Source organism: Mytilus edulis, chromosome 3, assembly GCF_963676685.1.
Source record: "Mytilus edulis chromosome 3, xbMytEdul2.2, whole genome shotgun sequence".
In the NCBI taxonomy this organism is placed as follows: Eukaryota; Metazoa; Mollusca; class Bivalvia; order Mytilida; family Mytilidae; genus Mytilus; species Mytilus edulis.
Genome location: NC_092346.1, coordinates 32,617,179 through 32,632,709, shown reverse-complemented (window position 1 = coordinate 32,632,709; position 15,531 = coordinate 32,617,179). Strand labels below are relative to the sequence as shown.

At 30.9% G+C, this 15,531-nt stretch overlaps 2 protein-coding genes across 2 annotated transcripts in view; both read right to left on the bottom strand.

Moving 5' to 3' along the window:
* The window catches only part of LOC139516255 (eIF-2-alpha kinase GCN2-like), a 135,586-nt gene that overhangs the window by 58,525 nt on the left and 61,530 nt on the right, over positions 1-15,531 (bottom strand). The gene's annotated exons all lie outside the window — the stretch shown is intronic.
* Positions 898-15,100, bottom strand: LOC139516272 (eIF-2-alpha kinase GCN2-like). The gene is made up of 8 exons (XM_071306272.1): positions 14,954-15,100; positions 9,685-9,749; positions 8,449-8,560; positions 5,708-5,843; positions 4,840-4,994; positions 3,551-3,684; positions 2,940-3,031; positions 898-956 (listed from the first exon to the last, which is right to left on the bottom strand). The coding sequence occupies exons 1-4, from the start codon at positions 15,098-15,100 to the stop codon at positions 5,826-5,828; spliced, it is 342 nt and encodes a 113-aa protein (XP_071162373.1). The 3' UTR covers positions 898-956; positions 2,940-3,031; positions 3,551-3,684; positions 4,840-4,994; positions 5,708-5,825.

Below are 15,531 nucleotides of genomic sequence, written 5' to 3'. Positions count from 1 at the left end.
GATAAAAAATATCAGCGTACAAGTGAGAAATTGATAGAAAAGAAAATAAAAAGCAAGTTTGCATATATTTATAAAGCACTTAGGTACTAATTATTATGCAAACTACTGTTGAAGTTCCGCAGAAACAAAGACGACAAAAATTAAATATTTTTATTACCACATAAAAAAGTTCGTTCCTCAATAAAAGGCATCAACTTGCACTATACTAGAAGGCACTAAATGCTTTATGAATTATGTATAAAATCTTTAAGGTTTTTAAATATATATATCTGGAACATGCAGAAGGAAGTAAATTTAGTTAATACTTTTCTCTTATTTGCATATTTTTGACAGTTGATGGGTTTATGGGTTTAATATTATGTAAGACTACAATGGTTTATTGTTTCACTTGCAACATGCCAAAATGACCGTGTCATGAATTTTATAGAGAAAAACCGATGGTAATGTGGTTATAATGACAAATGTCTTCATTTTATTTCCGTCATTTTTATACCTACTAAACAATATACATTAGATTTTAATTAAGAAAAGGAAATCATAATTTTTGTGTTTATTTTTTTGTTCGTATTCTATTGTCAAGTTGGCATTCTGCAAGTCACAATAATTTATAATCCTTAAAGCTTAGGCAATTAAATGGCCATTTGGATAGAAATTGAAATGCTTGATGTATTTCCATACCAGAAGTTTTGAATCCAGAAAGGGGGAGGAGTGTAAATTTACATAGTTAAAAATACATGGAAAGTTTTATGTTTTAATTTAAATTAATTTTTTTTAGGTTATTAGTATAAAATTTGGCAAAAACAAACCAATTTTTTTGTATAAGGGAATTAATATATACTAATTGCTGTCCCCTGAAGTGTCCAGTGGCAAATATTACAAAAATATTCATCTTCTTACCTGCTCTATTTGATTGGTCAATCATTGGTTGCACTATTCTTCGCCTTGCATTAATAAACCTGGAAATAAAATTAAAAAAATTAACTTTTTAACCTATATTATTTTTGCACTGGCCTCTTCTAATTATCAACAAAATAATTTGACTAAATTGGCCTAATTTTGGACAAACTGTCACTAAGGAATGATTAATGACTGATATACAAGTGAGGCGCCACACAAAAACCAGAGTCTAGATCATCATTTGCCAAGATTTAGACAAATTCTCATTACTAAGGTGACCTCTGACCTCCCCTATCAACCTCAGTACAGATATTTACTTCTAAATTACAACCGAAACTTAGCCAAATTTCACAGTTTATCTTCAAATTGTTGACAAAAGTCTTTAAACCATTCAAAAATGCATTTAATTCATGATAAATGTTTGTTGAGAAATGAAATGGATCAGAGGAGAAGGCTGGTGAAAACATCTTTTGCCTGTTTTTCATGAGATTAAGTTACAAGTTGATGAGCCTTTCGGATTCCTATGCCATTAAATTCCTCATCACCCTGCAGACAACCCTAATGATATTATTCTTCTCATTTTTATTTATTTTTGCTAATTATTCCAATTCCCAGATGTAAATATAGAATTCATGGGGAACAAACTGCTAAGTAACATGTTGTATACAAAAGCAAACACTACTAGTAACTTTAATATGTAATAAGGCAAGGTTGATTTACACATATGGTTCTACTTTCAATAGTCACCAAACTTTTATGCTAAATTCTTAAAATTTCAAAACAAATAGACAACAAACACATGAAAATTCCAAAACTTTTTCAACAAAAACATAAAATTGTTAAAAAAAAAAAAAAAATGTCCCTACACTTCCTCATTTTTTCCAACCGTTAACAAATTTTTATCTATCTTGTCTAACTATGAAGAAAAACCTTTCTCACATGTTTACAAAATGTTTTGAAATTTTCCAATTTGATTTGAAGTTTTTCACACCCAAGTTGATTCTCTGCTCATTTGTATGTGATAGATATCAAAGACTTCAAACAGATACTCCAATTACTTAAATAGCTACAACGATTCGAAATCTTCAAAGTTTTTACACAGATACAAGTTGAATCTTCTTCATTTAATAACCCATACATATAACATCAAACAAATCAAGCAATTACTCAAATAGCAGTGAAAGTTTGCCTTTTGAACTTATGCATGTTGCATTCCAGATTAATTATATCATAGAGGGCAATTTAAACGTTGCTTAATGTACAAACAGACTGCTTGCTTTCTTGTTGTAACAAAGTCAATACTGTGTGTTTACACAATCAGATTCAGAGTCAACACTTGTAGGAGAATGCCTTAATGAATTTGAGGAAGCTGATTAAATCTAAATATTATCTTGTCCAAACTCCCAATATAATCTTCTAGGTCTTTGTTTTCTTAATGAATTTCCACTTTATTTGATATTTGAGATGAGTAAAAGCTTTCTGAGTACTGACTTAAAAAACAAATTGCCCTCCTAAATATCTTGTTTATTTTATACTGTATATAATTTGAGAAGAATAAAAGCTTTCCGAGTACCGATTTAAAAAAAAAATGCCCTCCTACTAAATATCTTGTTTATTTTATACCATATATAAAATATCTACCAGTACTTCGGTTTCTTTAGAAAATTTTAAACTGTAATTTAGATATAAATCTAATAGAGTTATACATATAAAGTAATCAATTCATGGTACACGACACCTTAGAACACTGAAAAAGCAATGGCAATCCTTAGCGTAAACTTGGATCCCCAATTTGATACCAATTTCTCTTAAAATGTTCTGTCACAACTCAAATCAGATTTAGACATTTAAGCTAACATTGTTAGTTATGATAAAATGGGCTACTTCACGGCTTCACTAGGAGAAAATGGACACCAGCTAGCCATTGAGACACTTGTAACTTCTTGTATTCCAATAATCATTTCAACTAATGGAGTCTTAATTAATAAAATTCAGACTGTTCTTCATTAAGGAACTGTTGTCGCTGGTTGATTGAGTTTTACCTGTTGTACCAGTACCTGTGGTCGTGGAGCAGGATGTTGATGAGTCACTGTGTGCTGGATACTCACTAGTTTCAATCCACGAATTATAATACCTGTCGTATAAATAAATGGTAGTAGTTGAAAATCTAAACGAAGTGATATAGTTTAGTAATTCATGATGCAAAATCACCAAAAGAAACTAAAAGTAAGGAACAACTCTTAAATTGCTGTTCTTCATCTCAAAGTAACAACATGATGCACAGATCACACTTTACTGCAAGTTCAAATGACTCTTCAGTTTGATATTTTATTAATTGCAGTTTGTGCATTACATTTTCATTTATTTTTAGGTCATTGCAGATAATTTTGAAAACTATTTTTCTATTTAGTAAACAAACATCCAAAAAATCATCTTACATGATTATTGTCTTCAACAATGTACTGTGGATTCCTTTCTATTTTTGGATTTCATGATTTCAGGGGAACCACAACTTTTATTTTTCAACAAATAGCTAGTTTTTTTTATGAAAATTCTAAAAGATTTTTTGTAATATCAATCAAACAATGATACAAATATCTATTACATAAAAGACCCCCAAGTAACATAAATAAGTTAAAAAAAAAATAGATACCTGACAACTTTCTCATGATTGAGACGAGACAGCAATTTGACCTCCCTGGTAATTTTCTTGTTGAAGTATTTACTTTTAGGATTCAATAGTATTCTTTTAATAGCATATTTTCTTCTATCTAGTTTGTTTCTAACCTATAAAAAAATGAAGAAAAAAGTTTGTTTACAATGGCAATAAAATCATGATGGCTGAATATACATTCATTACAAAGATGTCTTAGACTGATTAGACTACAGAATTGTGCAATGCAATCTACACACAGTGAAATTTTTAAACCTATCTTGTCAGGGACTGATGATTTAGTTTGGATTAGACAGGTGATCAGCTTAAAAGTTCTGATTGATGAGTTCACTTAAGACAGGTTTTTGGCTTATGCAGTGTTATATTTTCAGCAATTTGATTGTTTTGTGAAAGTACTTTTATTTTTGAAATTCATCCTTACAGAATCATAAGGGTATTTCATTGTTTGTACAGCAATTAAAATTAATGAAGTCATTGTAGAATTTCCATGGTTTAGGATGTTTTTAAACCAATCACAACATTTGGTGAAAATCTATGACAATAATACCCAGAATGCTTTAGATTTTGAAATGGCAAATACATTGGTAATCAAAACCACCAGTTTCAGAACCAAATGGAATTTACCTTCATAAACAAAATCTGAAACTATAAATTTCAAAGGAATAATGAACTATCAGACACTATGCTTCAAAAACAAACCAATCACAAAATATGGGTCAAATCGCTTGTTTGGTATATATTTTTCTAAATTTTACATGATAATAACCAAGTGTGCTAAGTTTATAGTTGTAGTAACCAAAACTTAATGGTAAATTACTAAATTCTTTACACTAAAACCTCAGTATATCCCAAACTCTGTCTGGCCTCCAAAATATCAGACAAAAAATCATTCAGTCAGACAGAAATTTTCAAATATTTTCTTTGAAAATATAGTAGAAAAACATATTTTTTGGTCAGACAAACCTTAGAACAGTTTGGCACAGACTGCTCAAACCTGATAGTGACTGACAAAGGACAGACCAACAGACAGTCAGACAGATGGACACACATATATAAAAAAGAAGATGTGGTATGATTGCCAATGAGACAACTATCCACAAGAGACCAAAATGACACAGACATTAACAACTAAAGGTCACCGTACGGCCTTCAACAATGAGCAAAGCCCATACCTGACAGCCATTTTCCTCCCAGTAAACCTGTTCAATGAAGCAAGAAAATGGAGTCAAAGTCACACGACAATGCTATTTCTGGATGTAAGTAATTACCTCAATGACATCACCAAATTCTCCTTTCCCTAGGGACCTAAGGACTTCAAATTCATTTGTTAGACGGGACTGTCCACTAGCCTCCAAGGCCGTGATGAAGAGTAAATCTGCTAAGTCATCATCTTCTGAATCATTGTCTTTGTTTAAGTCTTGTTCTATAATTAGAAAAATACTATTGCTCATCCAGTTATCTTTCCTTTTTTTGAATTTTGAATTTTTAGGTTTCATAATGATTGAGAATTTGATGCTGCTTTTAAACAACTATCTAATTTCAAAATAATTAGTAACAATCTTAGGTGAGTTTGTTATCACCGAGGGTATCAACAGCCCAGTAGTCGGCACTTCGGTGTTGACATGACTATCAATTGTATGGTCATTTTTATAAATTTCCTATTACAAAACATTGAAGTCTTCGAAAAAACTAAAGATTTTTCTTATCCAAGGAATAGATTATCTTAGCCATATTTGGCACAACTTTTACGAATTTTGGGTCCTCAATGCTCTTCAACTTTGTACTTGTTTGGTTTTATAACTTCTTTGATGTGAGCATCACTAATGAGTCATATGTAGGTAAAATGCATGTCTGGCGTACTAAATTAGACTCCTGGTACCTTTGATAACTATTGTTATAACTATTCAAATGAAAAGACTAGAGTTGATATCAAGCAATATAAAATTTTCACAAGTTGTTGAACCTATTTCTCTAAAATGGTAGATTTTTTTTTATATGTGTATTGAATAAAAGTTTTTGACTCGTTTTATCTGTACCAATATTGATTGTGTATTTGATCAATTAAATAAACATACCATTGTATTTTACAGTTATTTCCTAATTGTACCACTATAATATTACAAATATACAACATACTTTTCTCGACTTCTTCTGTAGTAGCAGGTTTGTGAGGAGCATAATGAATGGTGTGTGGTAATTCTTCTTTGATAAAAATATGGTCCAATAATTGATACAGACTGACCAACGATGTCTCTCATCTTTCATCAAACATCTGAAATAAACTAGAGGCTCTAAAGAGCCTGTATCGCTCATCTTGGTCTATGTGCATATTAAACAAAGGACACAGATGAATTCATGACAAAATTGTGTTTTGTGATGGTTATGTGTTTGTAGATATTACTTTACTGAACACTCTTGCTTTAAACAATATATATCTATCTATAATGCACTTTGACCAGTAGTTAGAGATAAAAACATTTTGTAAAAAATACCAAAATTTACAAATTTATGAAAATTGTTAAAGGTGACTAAAAAGGGCAATAACTCCTTAAGGTGTCAACTAACCATTTTGCTCATGTAAACATATTTGTAGATCCTACTTTGCTGAACATAATTGCTGTTTTAAGTTTATCTCTATCTATAATAATATTCAAGATAATAACCAAAAATGGCAAAATTTCCTTTAAATCACCAATTCAGAGGTGGCAACCCAACAACCGGTTGTCTGATTCATCTGAAAATTTCAAGGCAGATAGATCTTGACTTGAAAACCAATTTTAACCCATGTCAGATTTGCTCTAATTGCTTTGGTTTCAGAATTATAAGCCAAAATCTACATTTTACCCCTATGTTCTATTTTTAGCTATTGTGGCCATCTTGGTTGGCTGGCCGGGTCAAATTATGTATAATTAATTTTTTATTGCAATATCTTCTCACAATTTATTTCAAAATTCTATCTCATAGAATTTTTTTATGCTCTCTTATTTGTTCTTTCATGAACAAACTAACCAAATTAAGGCAATTTTCAAGGACTCAAAGCTTGAAAAATAGCACAGTGACCAATACTTTTTATTATATTTTTGAAAAAAACATAGTAAAATCTTCATTTTGGCAAATTATAAGAAAATTCTGTCTCAAAAAACATTTACTTATGATCTACCCTAAGGGTATCTTCCACCTTTCATTTTCATACAAAATCTTGAAATAAGGGGGAAACATAATAACCTACTGAAATAATGTTCTTTTTTAAATCTCACATCAAAGTCAGATTAATGAATATAAGTCATACAAAACAAATCATACTTAGTTAAGAAATTTTGTGGTTTTTCTGGCTTGTCTGGATTGGCATCCAATCCAATAGCTACAGATAACAGAATCAACAAGATAGTGAATGAAAAAAGGCTTTAATAATTTATCTTCTATTTTCTTTTGAATTTTCTACTTTCAAAAAAAGTAACTTTGGAGACTTTATCTTTCATTTTCAAACCTTCATTACTTAACATAAATTGAAGGACACTCAGCATGAATATATAACTCTTTATGTTTGGAATTCAATTTGTCTATTTTCCATTTTCTGATTTCTTGGGAGTTTTTCTAGTTAGTTGGTTTGTTTATGTTTGTTTGGTTTGGTTTGTTTTGTGTTTGGTTTTTGATCTTTTTTTCATTAGGGGATATTTTACAAATATAATTGAGCCACAAAGTACAAAAGAAAAGGCCATACAAACATGCCATATACAATTATTCATGTTTTCATCTGATAATTCATGTATAGATAAAATAAATTACTTCGCTAAGCCCAGCTGGATACAACCGCAGATATCCAACCCTGAAAAATTTTCTTTTAATTTCTGAAATCCTGAAATGAGAAAAATTGTCCCCCTCCAATTTTTTAACCTCCCCCTTTCCCTTATTCCAAAATAAATTCTTTCCCTCAAGATATGGTCAGTATCTCAATTCAAATTTCTAATGGAAATTGCAACCATAATTACCCATTCAAATACATCATAAAACTTTTAAAATATATACATAGTCATGGCTAAAAGTAATATCAATTAATAGTAACCACTAAAAATAAATTGACAGCTAATCACCTTAAGAAAATTATCATTTCTTATGGTGACTTGAGAAACACCGGTTTCACTCAGATTCTGACCCTCATAGGTAAACTTCTATTGTATGAATGGGATAAACTGACCTTTCAATTCTCAAGGCTAAATAAGTATTTTATAGGCTAAATACAAACTTACCTGTCAAGGTAGAATTGTAATCTGAGTAATACTGGTGTTATTCAAGTCACCATAATACATTATTTACTAACAGTGTAAGGGAGGTAATCAAACAACAATTGATTTGGATTACCTCCCTTACATTGCTTTTATTCTGTCTCAATTGTCCTTTAACCAGAAAAACCCTTGTTTTTCCCCTTTTTCTGCACCTAATTCCTAAATGTTTGAGCCATAACCCTGCAAAGTCAATCCTTACCTTCCCTTTGTAGTATGCAAGCTTGTGGTATAATTTCAGAGAGATTTATACTTAACACCAGTTATTGTCTGGAAACTACAAAAATGCTTATATTGACCCCTTTGTTGGCCCTAATTCCTAAACAGTTGGGATCATTACCACCAAAATCAATCCCAGCCTTCTTTTCATGGTTATAAACCTTGTGTTAAAATCTTATCTATTTCAATTTACTTATACTAATGTTATTATAGGGAAACCATCTGTCATTGGACAATGCTGACAATAACGACAACAACAACAACAATTAGAACGACAATGTGATATCAATATACCACCAATTTTTGTTTAATTTTTGTGATCGTATAAAAATTAAATATAACAAGGGCATTTTTTTTCTCTTAAATCAAGATCCTCACCAACTGATAAACATCTCCTTTCTTTCCTCCCCTAACTGGTATCAGTTCTCTATCTCCTGTAAAGTGGACACCAGGTTGAGAGGACTCCACAGCATAATATAGATGTGACAGCCTGAAAAACAGAAGTGGAAAAGGAGTATGTTCGATAAGGTCCTAAAATGGCCCCCTTTTTTAGCGTCAATTTCAAATTCGGATTTATTGACCAATATCACGATAAATTATAGCTAATACATTGACTAGATAGGATATAAGCCATTTTATTGAAAATTTCACGTTTCTGCGTTTCATTATGACGTCACAAGTTGTACTCATATTGATTTTTCACAAAAAAATCAATGAAAATGGGTAAATTTCTATAGATTATTGGACAGGAAACATAGAGCGCGTACGTCGACAACAAAGATCTTTTAAAATAATGTTTGTGAAGACATTTCACATGTCTTATTTGAATATTAAGCTTGTCGACGCCTGCGCTCTATGTTTCCTGGTCCTTTATTTGGTTGAAATCCAGCTGATTTTGTCAAATTTCACAAAAATCCCTTATCTTGACCTTTTTGGGATGTAAAAATCAAGGTGTTAGAATTAAACTTTGACAAAAACAGTTCTGTTTAACTTTCTCACATGTCTTTAAGGCAACTTAAAGCATTTATTGTCTTGTAACTATGAACTTTATAATTGGGGCCAAATATGGCCCTTACCGAACTTACTCCTTTGCAACAACTTTTGTTGTGTATAATTCAACTTTGTGGTTTAAGGTTCATATCTGAGGTAATTGCACATAACTACTTAAAGAAATTAGTTCACAATATACACTTTTATTTAAGCTCATTTTATAATTTTTTCTTAATAAATTTTAAAACCAGAATTTGTATTCCACATTTTTTGCTCAAAAGAAATTTACCTGTTCTTCACATGTTTTTGAAGTTTCAGATAAGAAGAGCCATATATGCCATCTTTAATGACAGACCAGCTTAAATTTTCCTGTTTAAATTGTTTTCCACTAGTCATTTTGGGGCCCTTTATAGCTTGCTGTTCAGTGTGAACCTAACTCTGTGTTGAACGTTGTACTTTGACTTACAATTGTTATACTTTTATACATTTTGACTTGGATACAGAGTTCACTCATTGGCACTCATACCACATCTTCTTTTTTATATCAAGTAATAACCCACACCCTACTTTAATCATGCAACAATGTTTGAATTTTGTATCTCTACAATCAGATAAAATACATACCTCTTATCGATACTATAATCACCAATCCTTATTCTACCATTCTTATCAACAACTATACTGGAAGCCTACAATATATAAATGAGTGTAATAATTTTTAAAAGAAAACTACAGCATAATGATTGGTGCAATTACAGATTACAGAGGATTTTTTTCCTCCACAAATTCATACATTTACTCAAATATTTTGAAATTCGATCAAGATTTTATTATATGACATATGAACGGAAAGATAATTATAAAAGAAAACTACAGGACAATGATCGGTGCCATTACCATATGAATACAGAGGATATTTCCTCTACAAATTCAAATATTCACTCAAATATCTTGAAATTTGATCAAGGTTTTATCTAGATATTGTATGACATAATGAAAAACAGAAAGACTGATGCAGTGATGGAGAGAAGGAATATTCACAAAAGCAATATTTATTTTAATACATACAAAATTAGGTAGGTACATAAAATTGAAAGTGAACAGACCAGCCGCAAGAAATCTAGCTGACACCTATCTTATAACCAATTGTATTTGCTAATTGAAAATTAAGCCTAAACAAGAATGTGTCCCTTGTACACGGATGCCCCATCTGCACTTTCATTTTCTATGTTCAGTGGACCATGAAAATGGGGTAAAATATCTAATTTGGCATTAAAATTAGAAAGATCATATCATAAGGAACATGCGTACTAAGTTTCAAGTTGATTGGACTTCAACTTCATCAAAAACTACCTCGACCAAAAACTATAACCTGTAGCGGGACAGACGAACGGACGAACAGACAGACGGACAAACTGATGCACAGACCAGAAAACATAATGCCCATAAATTGGGCATAATAAATGGGGCATAAAATTGGGGCATAAAAAAATAATTTAAGACAGCAGAGAATATAATTCTATTTTAATTGTTTATTACTAAGACTTTTAAATAAAGAGCAAGATATTTACACTGTAAATTAATGATGTCTCTATTTTGGTCAAAGGGTCAGAGTTGTCCTTCTTTTTTAAACAAAAAATTGTGAAATAAGTCCTTCTTTTTTAAACAAAAAATTGTTGAAATTAATAATATGTTTCATGTGCAGAGAAATTTTACTTATGACCAGTGCATGATTGTATTACCTCTTTCTTATTGGTCAATGATCATGTTGGGTCAGCACTAGTTCACTTGTAATTGTGTTGTGGTCACTTCCTTTTATCATCAGCATTTGTCAGATTAATTCTTATCAAACAGTAGGTTAAAAAATCCGTCTTATAATTAATCTTTAGATAAAAACTTTCTTTATGTTCTTAATTCAATATTGCCAAGATGGAAGTGATTACTAACCCAATTTTCACCAGCAACTCAAGTTTCAGGAAATAATATAAATATACTCATTTTGATGACATTAAAATTATATTAGTTTCCTGGATGAAATTTGATTTACCAAGATAGTCTCTGTTCTGTTTTCTAGCTTATCACTTATCTATTTCAAGTAGAATTATTTACATAAGATTGCTGTAAAATCACTGTGTCTTTTTTTTTAAGCATCAATTTCATTTAAATTTTCACAGTTTGATTTTGATACAAATTTAAGGTATTGCATGAGATCATGTTTTTTTGCAATTGCAGAGGTATGAAGAAGGTATGCTTTCTTTATCAGCTGATAGTTTACTTTGAGCTTGCTTGCAGGATTAGCAAGCATTCTTTGATACATACAGCTTTAATTATATTGTTTTGCATCTTAATTGATCTAAATTGTATGTTTTATCTCTGTAGGATTTAATTATATATATTGATCCAGATAAAAAAAAATACTTCAACCTCAAAATTTGCAAGGGTTCCACAGAACCCAGTGTCTTGCTACTTTTGCTGTTAATGGCAGGCTCAACAAAAATGAGGAAAAAAATCAATAAAATATTCCTCTCAATACTCTCTTTTGATTGTGAGAAGCTTCTGTCCAAGTTTGGTAAAAATCCAGGATAGTTTATGCATCTCATAAATGTTTTAAAAACTTTAACTGCAGACTTTCTGTAATGTTAACTGGAAGAAAAACTAAGTCCATTTATAAGTAAAATACTGAAAACATGGAATTTTTTTAAACAAATTTACTTCTGGATACTATCTTATGGTCCAAGCTTCCGTCCAAGTTTGGTACAAATCTAGGATAGTTAAAGAAAGTTATTAAAATTTTTAAAACTTTAACCACAGAGTTAATGTAATGTTTCCTGGCAGAAAAACTAAGTCCATTTATAAGTAAATTACAGAAACAAGAGTGCACACGCTGAAATGTCTCGCCTTCTTTACTAATCATTGATATTATTTTGATAGTCCCAAATATAAAGCTTTATTACAACTGTCACATAATCTTAACATTAACCAAGAAAACTAAACCTTGACCAATGAACCATGAAAATGAGGTCAAGGTCAGATGAACCATGCCAGGCAGGCATGTACAGCTAACAGTTCTTCCATACAACAAATATAGTTATATATAACCTATTGCTTATAGTTTAACAAAAAAAAGACCAAAACACAAAAACTTAACACTGAGCAATGAACTGTGAAAATGAGGTCAAGGTCAAATAAAACCTGCGCGACTGACATATAGATCATAAAATATTTCCATACACCAAATATAGTTGACCTACTGCTGGTAATAGAAAAAAGAACAAAACTCAAAAACTTAACTGTGACCACTGAGCCATGCAAATAAGGCCCAGGTCAGATGACACCTCCCAGTTGGACATGAACACCTTACAATCATTCCATACACCATATATAGTAGACCTATTGCATACAGTATAAGAAAAACAGACCAAAACACAAAAACTTAACTATAACCACTGAACCATGAAAATGAGGTCAAGGTCAGATGACACCTGCCAGTTGAACACATACACCTTACAATCATTCCATACACCCAATATACTAGACCTATTGCTTATAGTATCTGAGATATGGACTTGACCACCAAAACTTAACCTTGTTCACTGATCCATGAAATGAGGTCGAGGTCATGTGAAAACTGTATGACAGGCATGAGGATCTTGCAAGGTACGCACATACCAAATATAGTTATCCTATTACTTATAATAAGAGAGAATTTAACCTTACAAAAAATCTTAACTTTTTTTCAAGTAGTCACTGAACCATGAAAATGAGGTCAAGGACATTTGACATGTGACTGACGGAAATTTCGTAACATGAGGCATCTATATACAAAGTATGAAGCATCCAGGTCTTCCACTTTCTAAAATATAAAGCTTTTAAGAAGCTAGCTAACGCCGCTGCCGCCGGATCACTATCCCTATGTCGAGCTTTCTGCGACAAAAGTCGCAGGCTCGACAAAAACAGCTTTTTTTTTTTAAATTTACTTCTGGATACTTTCTTATGATCATAAACAAGCTTCTGTCCAAGTTTAATACAAATCCAGGATAGTTTAAGAAAGTTATTAAAATTTTAAAAACTTTAACCACAGGGTGAATGTTATAGTGTTTCCCGGCAGAAAAACTAAGTCCATTTACAAGTAAAATAAAGAATAACAGGAATTTTATTTTTACGAAATTTACTTCTAAATACTATCTTATGATCATAAACAAGCTTCTGTCCCAGTTTGGTAGAAATCCAGGATAGTTTAAGAAAGATATTATGGTGACTTGAATAACACAAGTATCACTCATATTACAATTCTACCTTGACAGGTAAGTTTGTATTTAGCCTATAAAATACTTATTTAGCCTTGAGAATTGAAAGGTCAGTTTATCCCATTCATACAAATTTAAATAGAAGTTTACCTTTAAGGGTCTGAACGGGGTTTACAGAATAGAGAATACATGTAATAGCAACAAAAAATAGAGAATAGAGAAAATGAACAACGAAATAAAGAATAGAGAATAATATAATGTGGTGCCAAAGTATAAAGAATAACTGTGCAAAATAAAAAGATAACTTAGGTAACTGTAATGCAATACTGATAAAATAATGATCAATGTACAGAATTGATAAATAATGTTGTAACAGAAAGACTAAATAGTAAAATCATTTTCATATGAAATTTACAGAATGAGAGTTATTTTTAAGGCTATTAAAAGAAAATGCCCTAAAAACTTAAAGAATACAGATATTAAAAAAACCCATGCAGGTCCTCATGTCATTTACATTGTCAAAATATTAGACACATCTAGTCAAACTGGTTTTAAACTAGACATCTAGTCAAACTGGTTTGATGTAACTGACTGTTTTTTGCCCTAGATGTCTATTTCACAGTGACCTCATGTGTTTGTGTTAAGAGTACATTGTACTGTCATATTTATTGATTTTCTGTTGGACATGACCTACATTGTTAACATGCAAAACAGTGGCTTGATATTTCAACTGATATTTATAGTATAATAAATTAAAATTTGGAATGTTATATCCCGGTTGATTTTTTTTTTTTTGAGGACTAAGATGTTTTCTTCATTCTTGTTCACATTATGATTATTTTGACCTTCAATGCACATTTAAAGATAGAAAAAATTTCAGCTCTCATTTAAAATATTTTGCAACTAAATAATAATCTGTCTGATTTGGTGTAAACAAAAAACAAGACAGTGTAATATATAACCTGCAAGCATAATCTATTTCTATAAAGTCAAGCAGATATTTTTTTATATCTGAAAAAAAAAACTACCATGTAAAGAAATATGCAATTAAAAGGCCGAAATAACCCCAAAAATTCAACATTAACAGATTTTTAACAATTAAATCAAGATGCACAAAGTTTTAAGTGTTGGTCAGAATATAGGGTTCTTTTGTACTTTAACAATATCACAATAACAATAAAGTGACCTTAATTTTGGACAAGGTAAATGGCATGAAGCCAAATTTATCAACTTCTATTGTATGAATGGGATAAACTGACCTTTCAATTCTCAAGGCTAAATAAGTATTTTATAGGCTAAATACAAACTTACCTGTCAAGGTAGAATTGTAATCTGAGTGATACAGGTGTTATTCAAGTCACAATAAAATTTCAAAAACTTTAACCACAGAGTGAATATTTGTGGACGCCGCCGCCGCCGCTGCAGCCGACGAAAACGACAGAATGTAGGATTGCTATGTCTCGCTTTTTCGACTAAAGTCGAAGGCTTGACAAAAATCACAAGTCAAATGTTGAAGATGTTGCTTTTGTTGTCTATTGTGTTGGTGGATTGCTGTCGCATAGACAATAATTAATCCCCATCCTAATTATACATATTTAATTGAACAAGCATACACTTTGAATATAATTTGAACATCAGTTACCTACCCTTAGGTACTTATGTACCACATCTTTTTTGTGTAAATATTCTAATCCATACAAAATTTCCTCTGTGTATGCCTTGATGATATCTACAGATAGGGAACGTGATTCTGTTATATGTATGTTGAGACTAGCACCTCCAGAGTAGTCCATTAAAATCTGTTTGGAAAATATAAATAAAAACAATTATAAGATAAAGAACAAAATTATATAATGGTCTTATATATGCTACTGATATCATGCTAAGAAATCAAATTGAAAATGTAAAAAAGAATTTCTCATGTTTAACACAATTGATAACAGTAATGTTTAAATATAATTAGTTGTAAATATGAATTTTCTGCATGACTGATACAAATGCAACAACATATATTTCTATTCAAAATATTGACTGAGACCCATTGTAAGTCACATGACTCATGTCATATCAATATTTGTTGCAAATGGTAAATGTCCTTTATGATGACTTTGATATCACTAAAATTATAATGCTCTGTTAGCATCTTCAACCATAATAGCATTAATGGTTCAAATTTTGACTGCATCTCGTAAAAGAGTCTCTTCTGTACTGTTGTAAGCCAAAC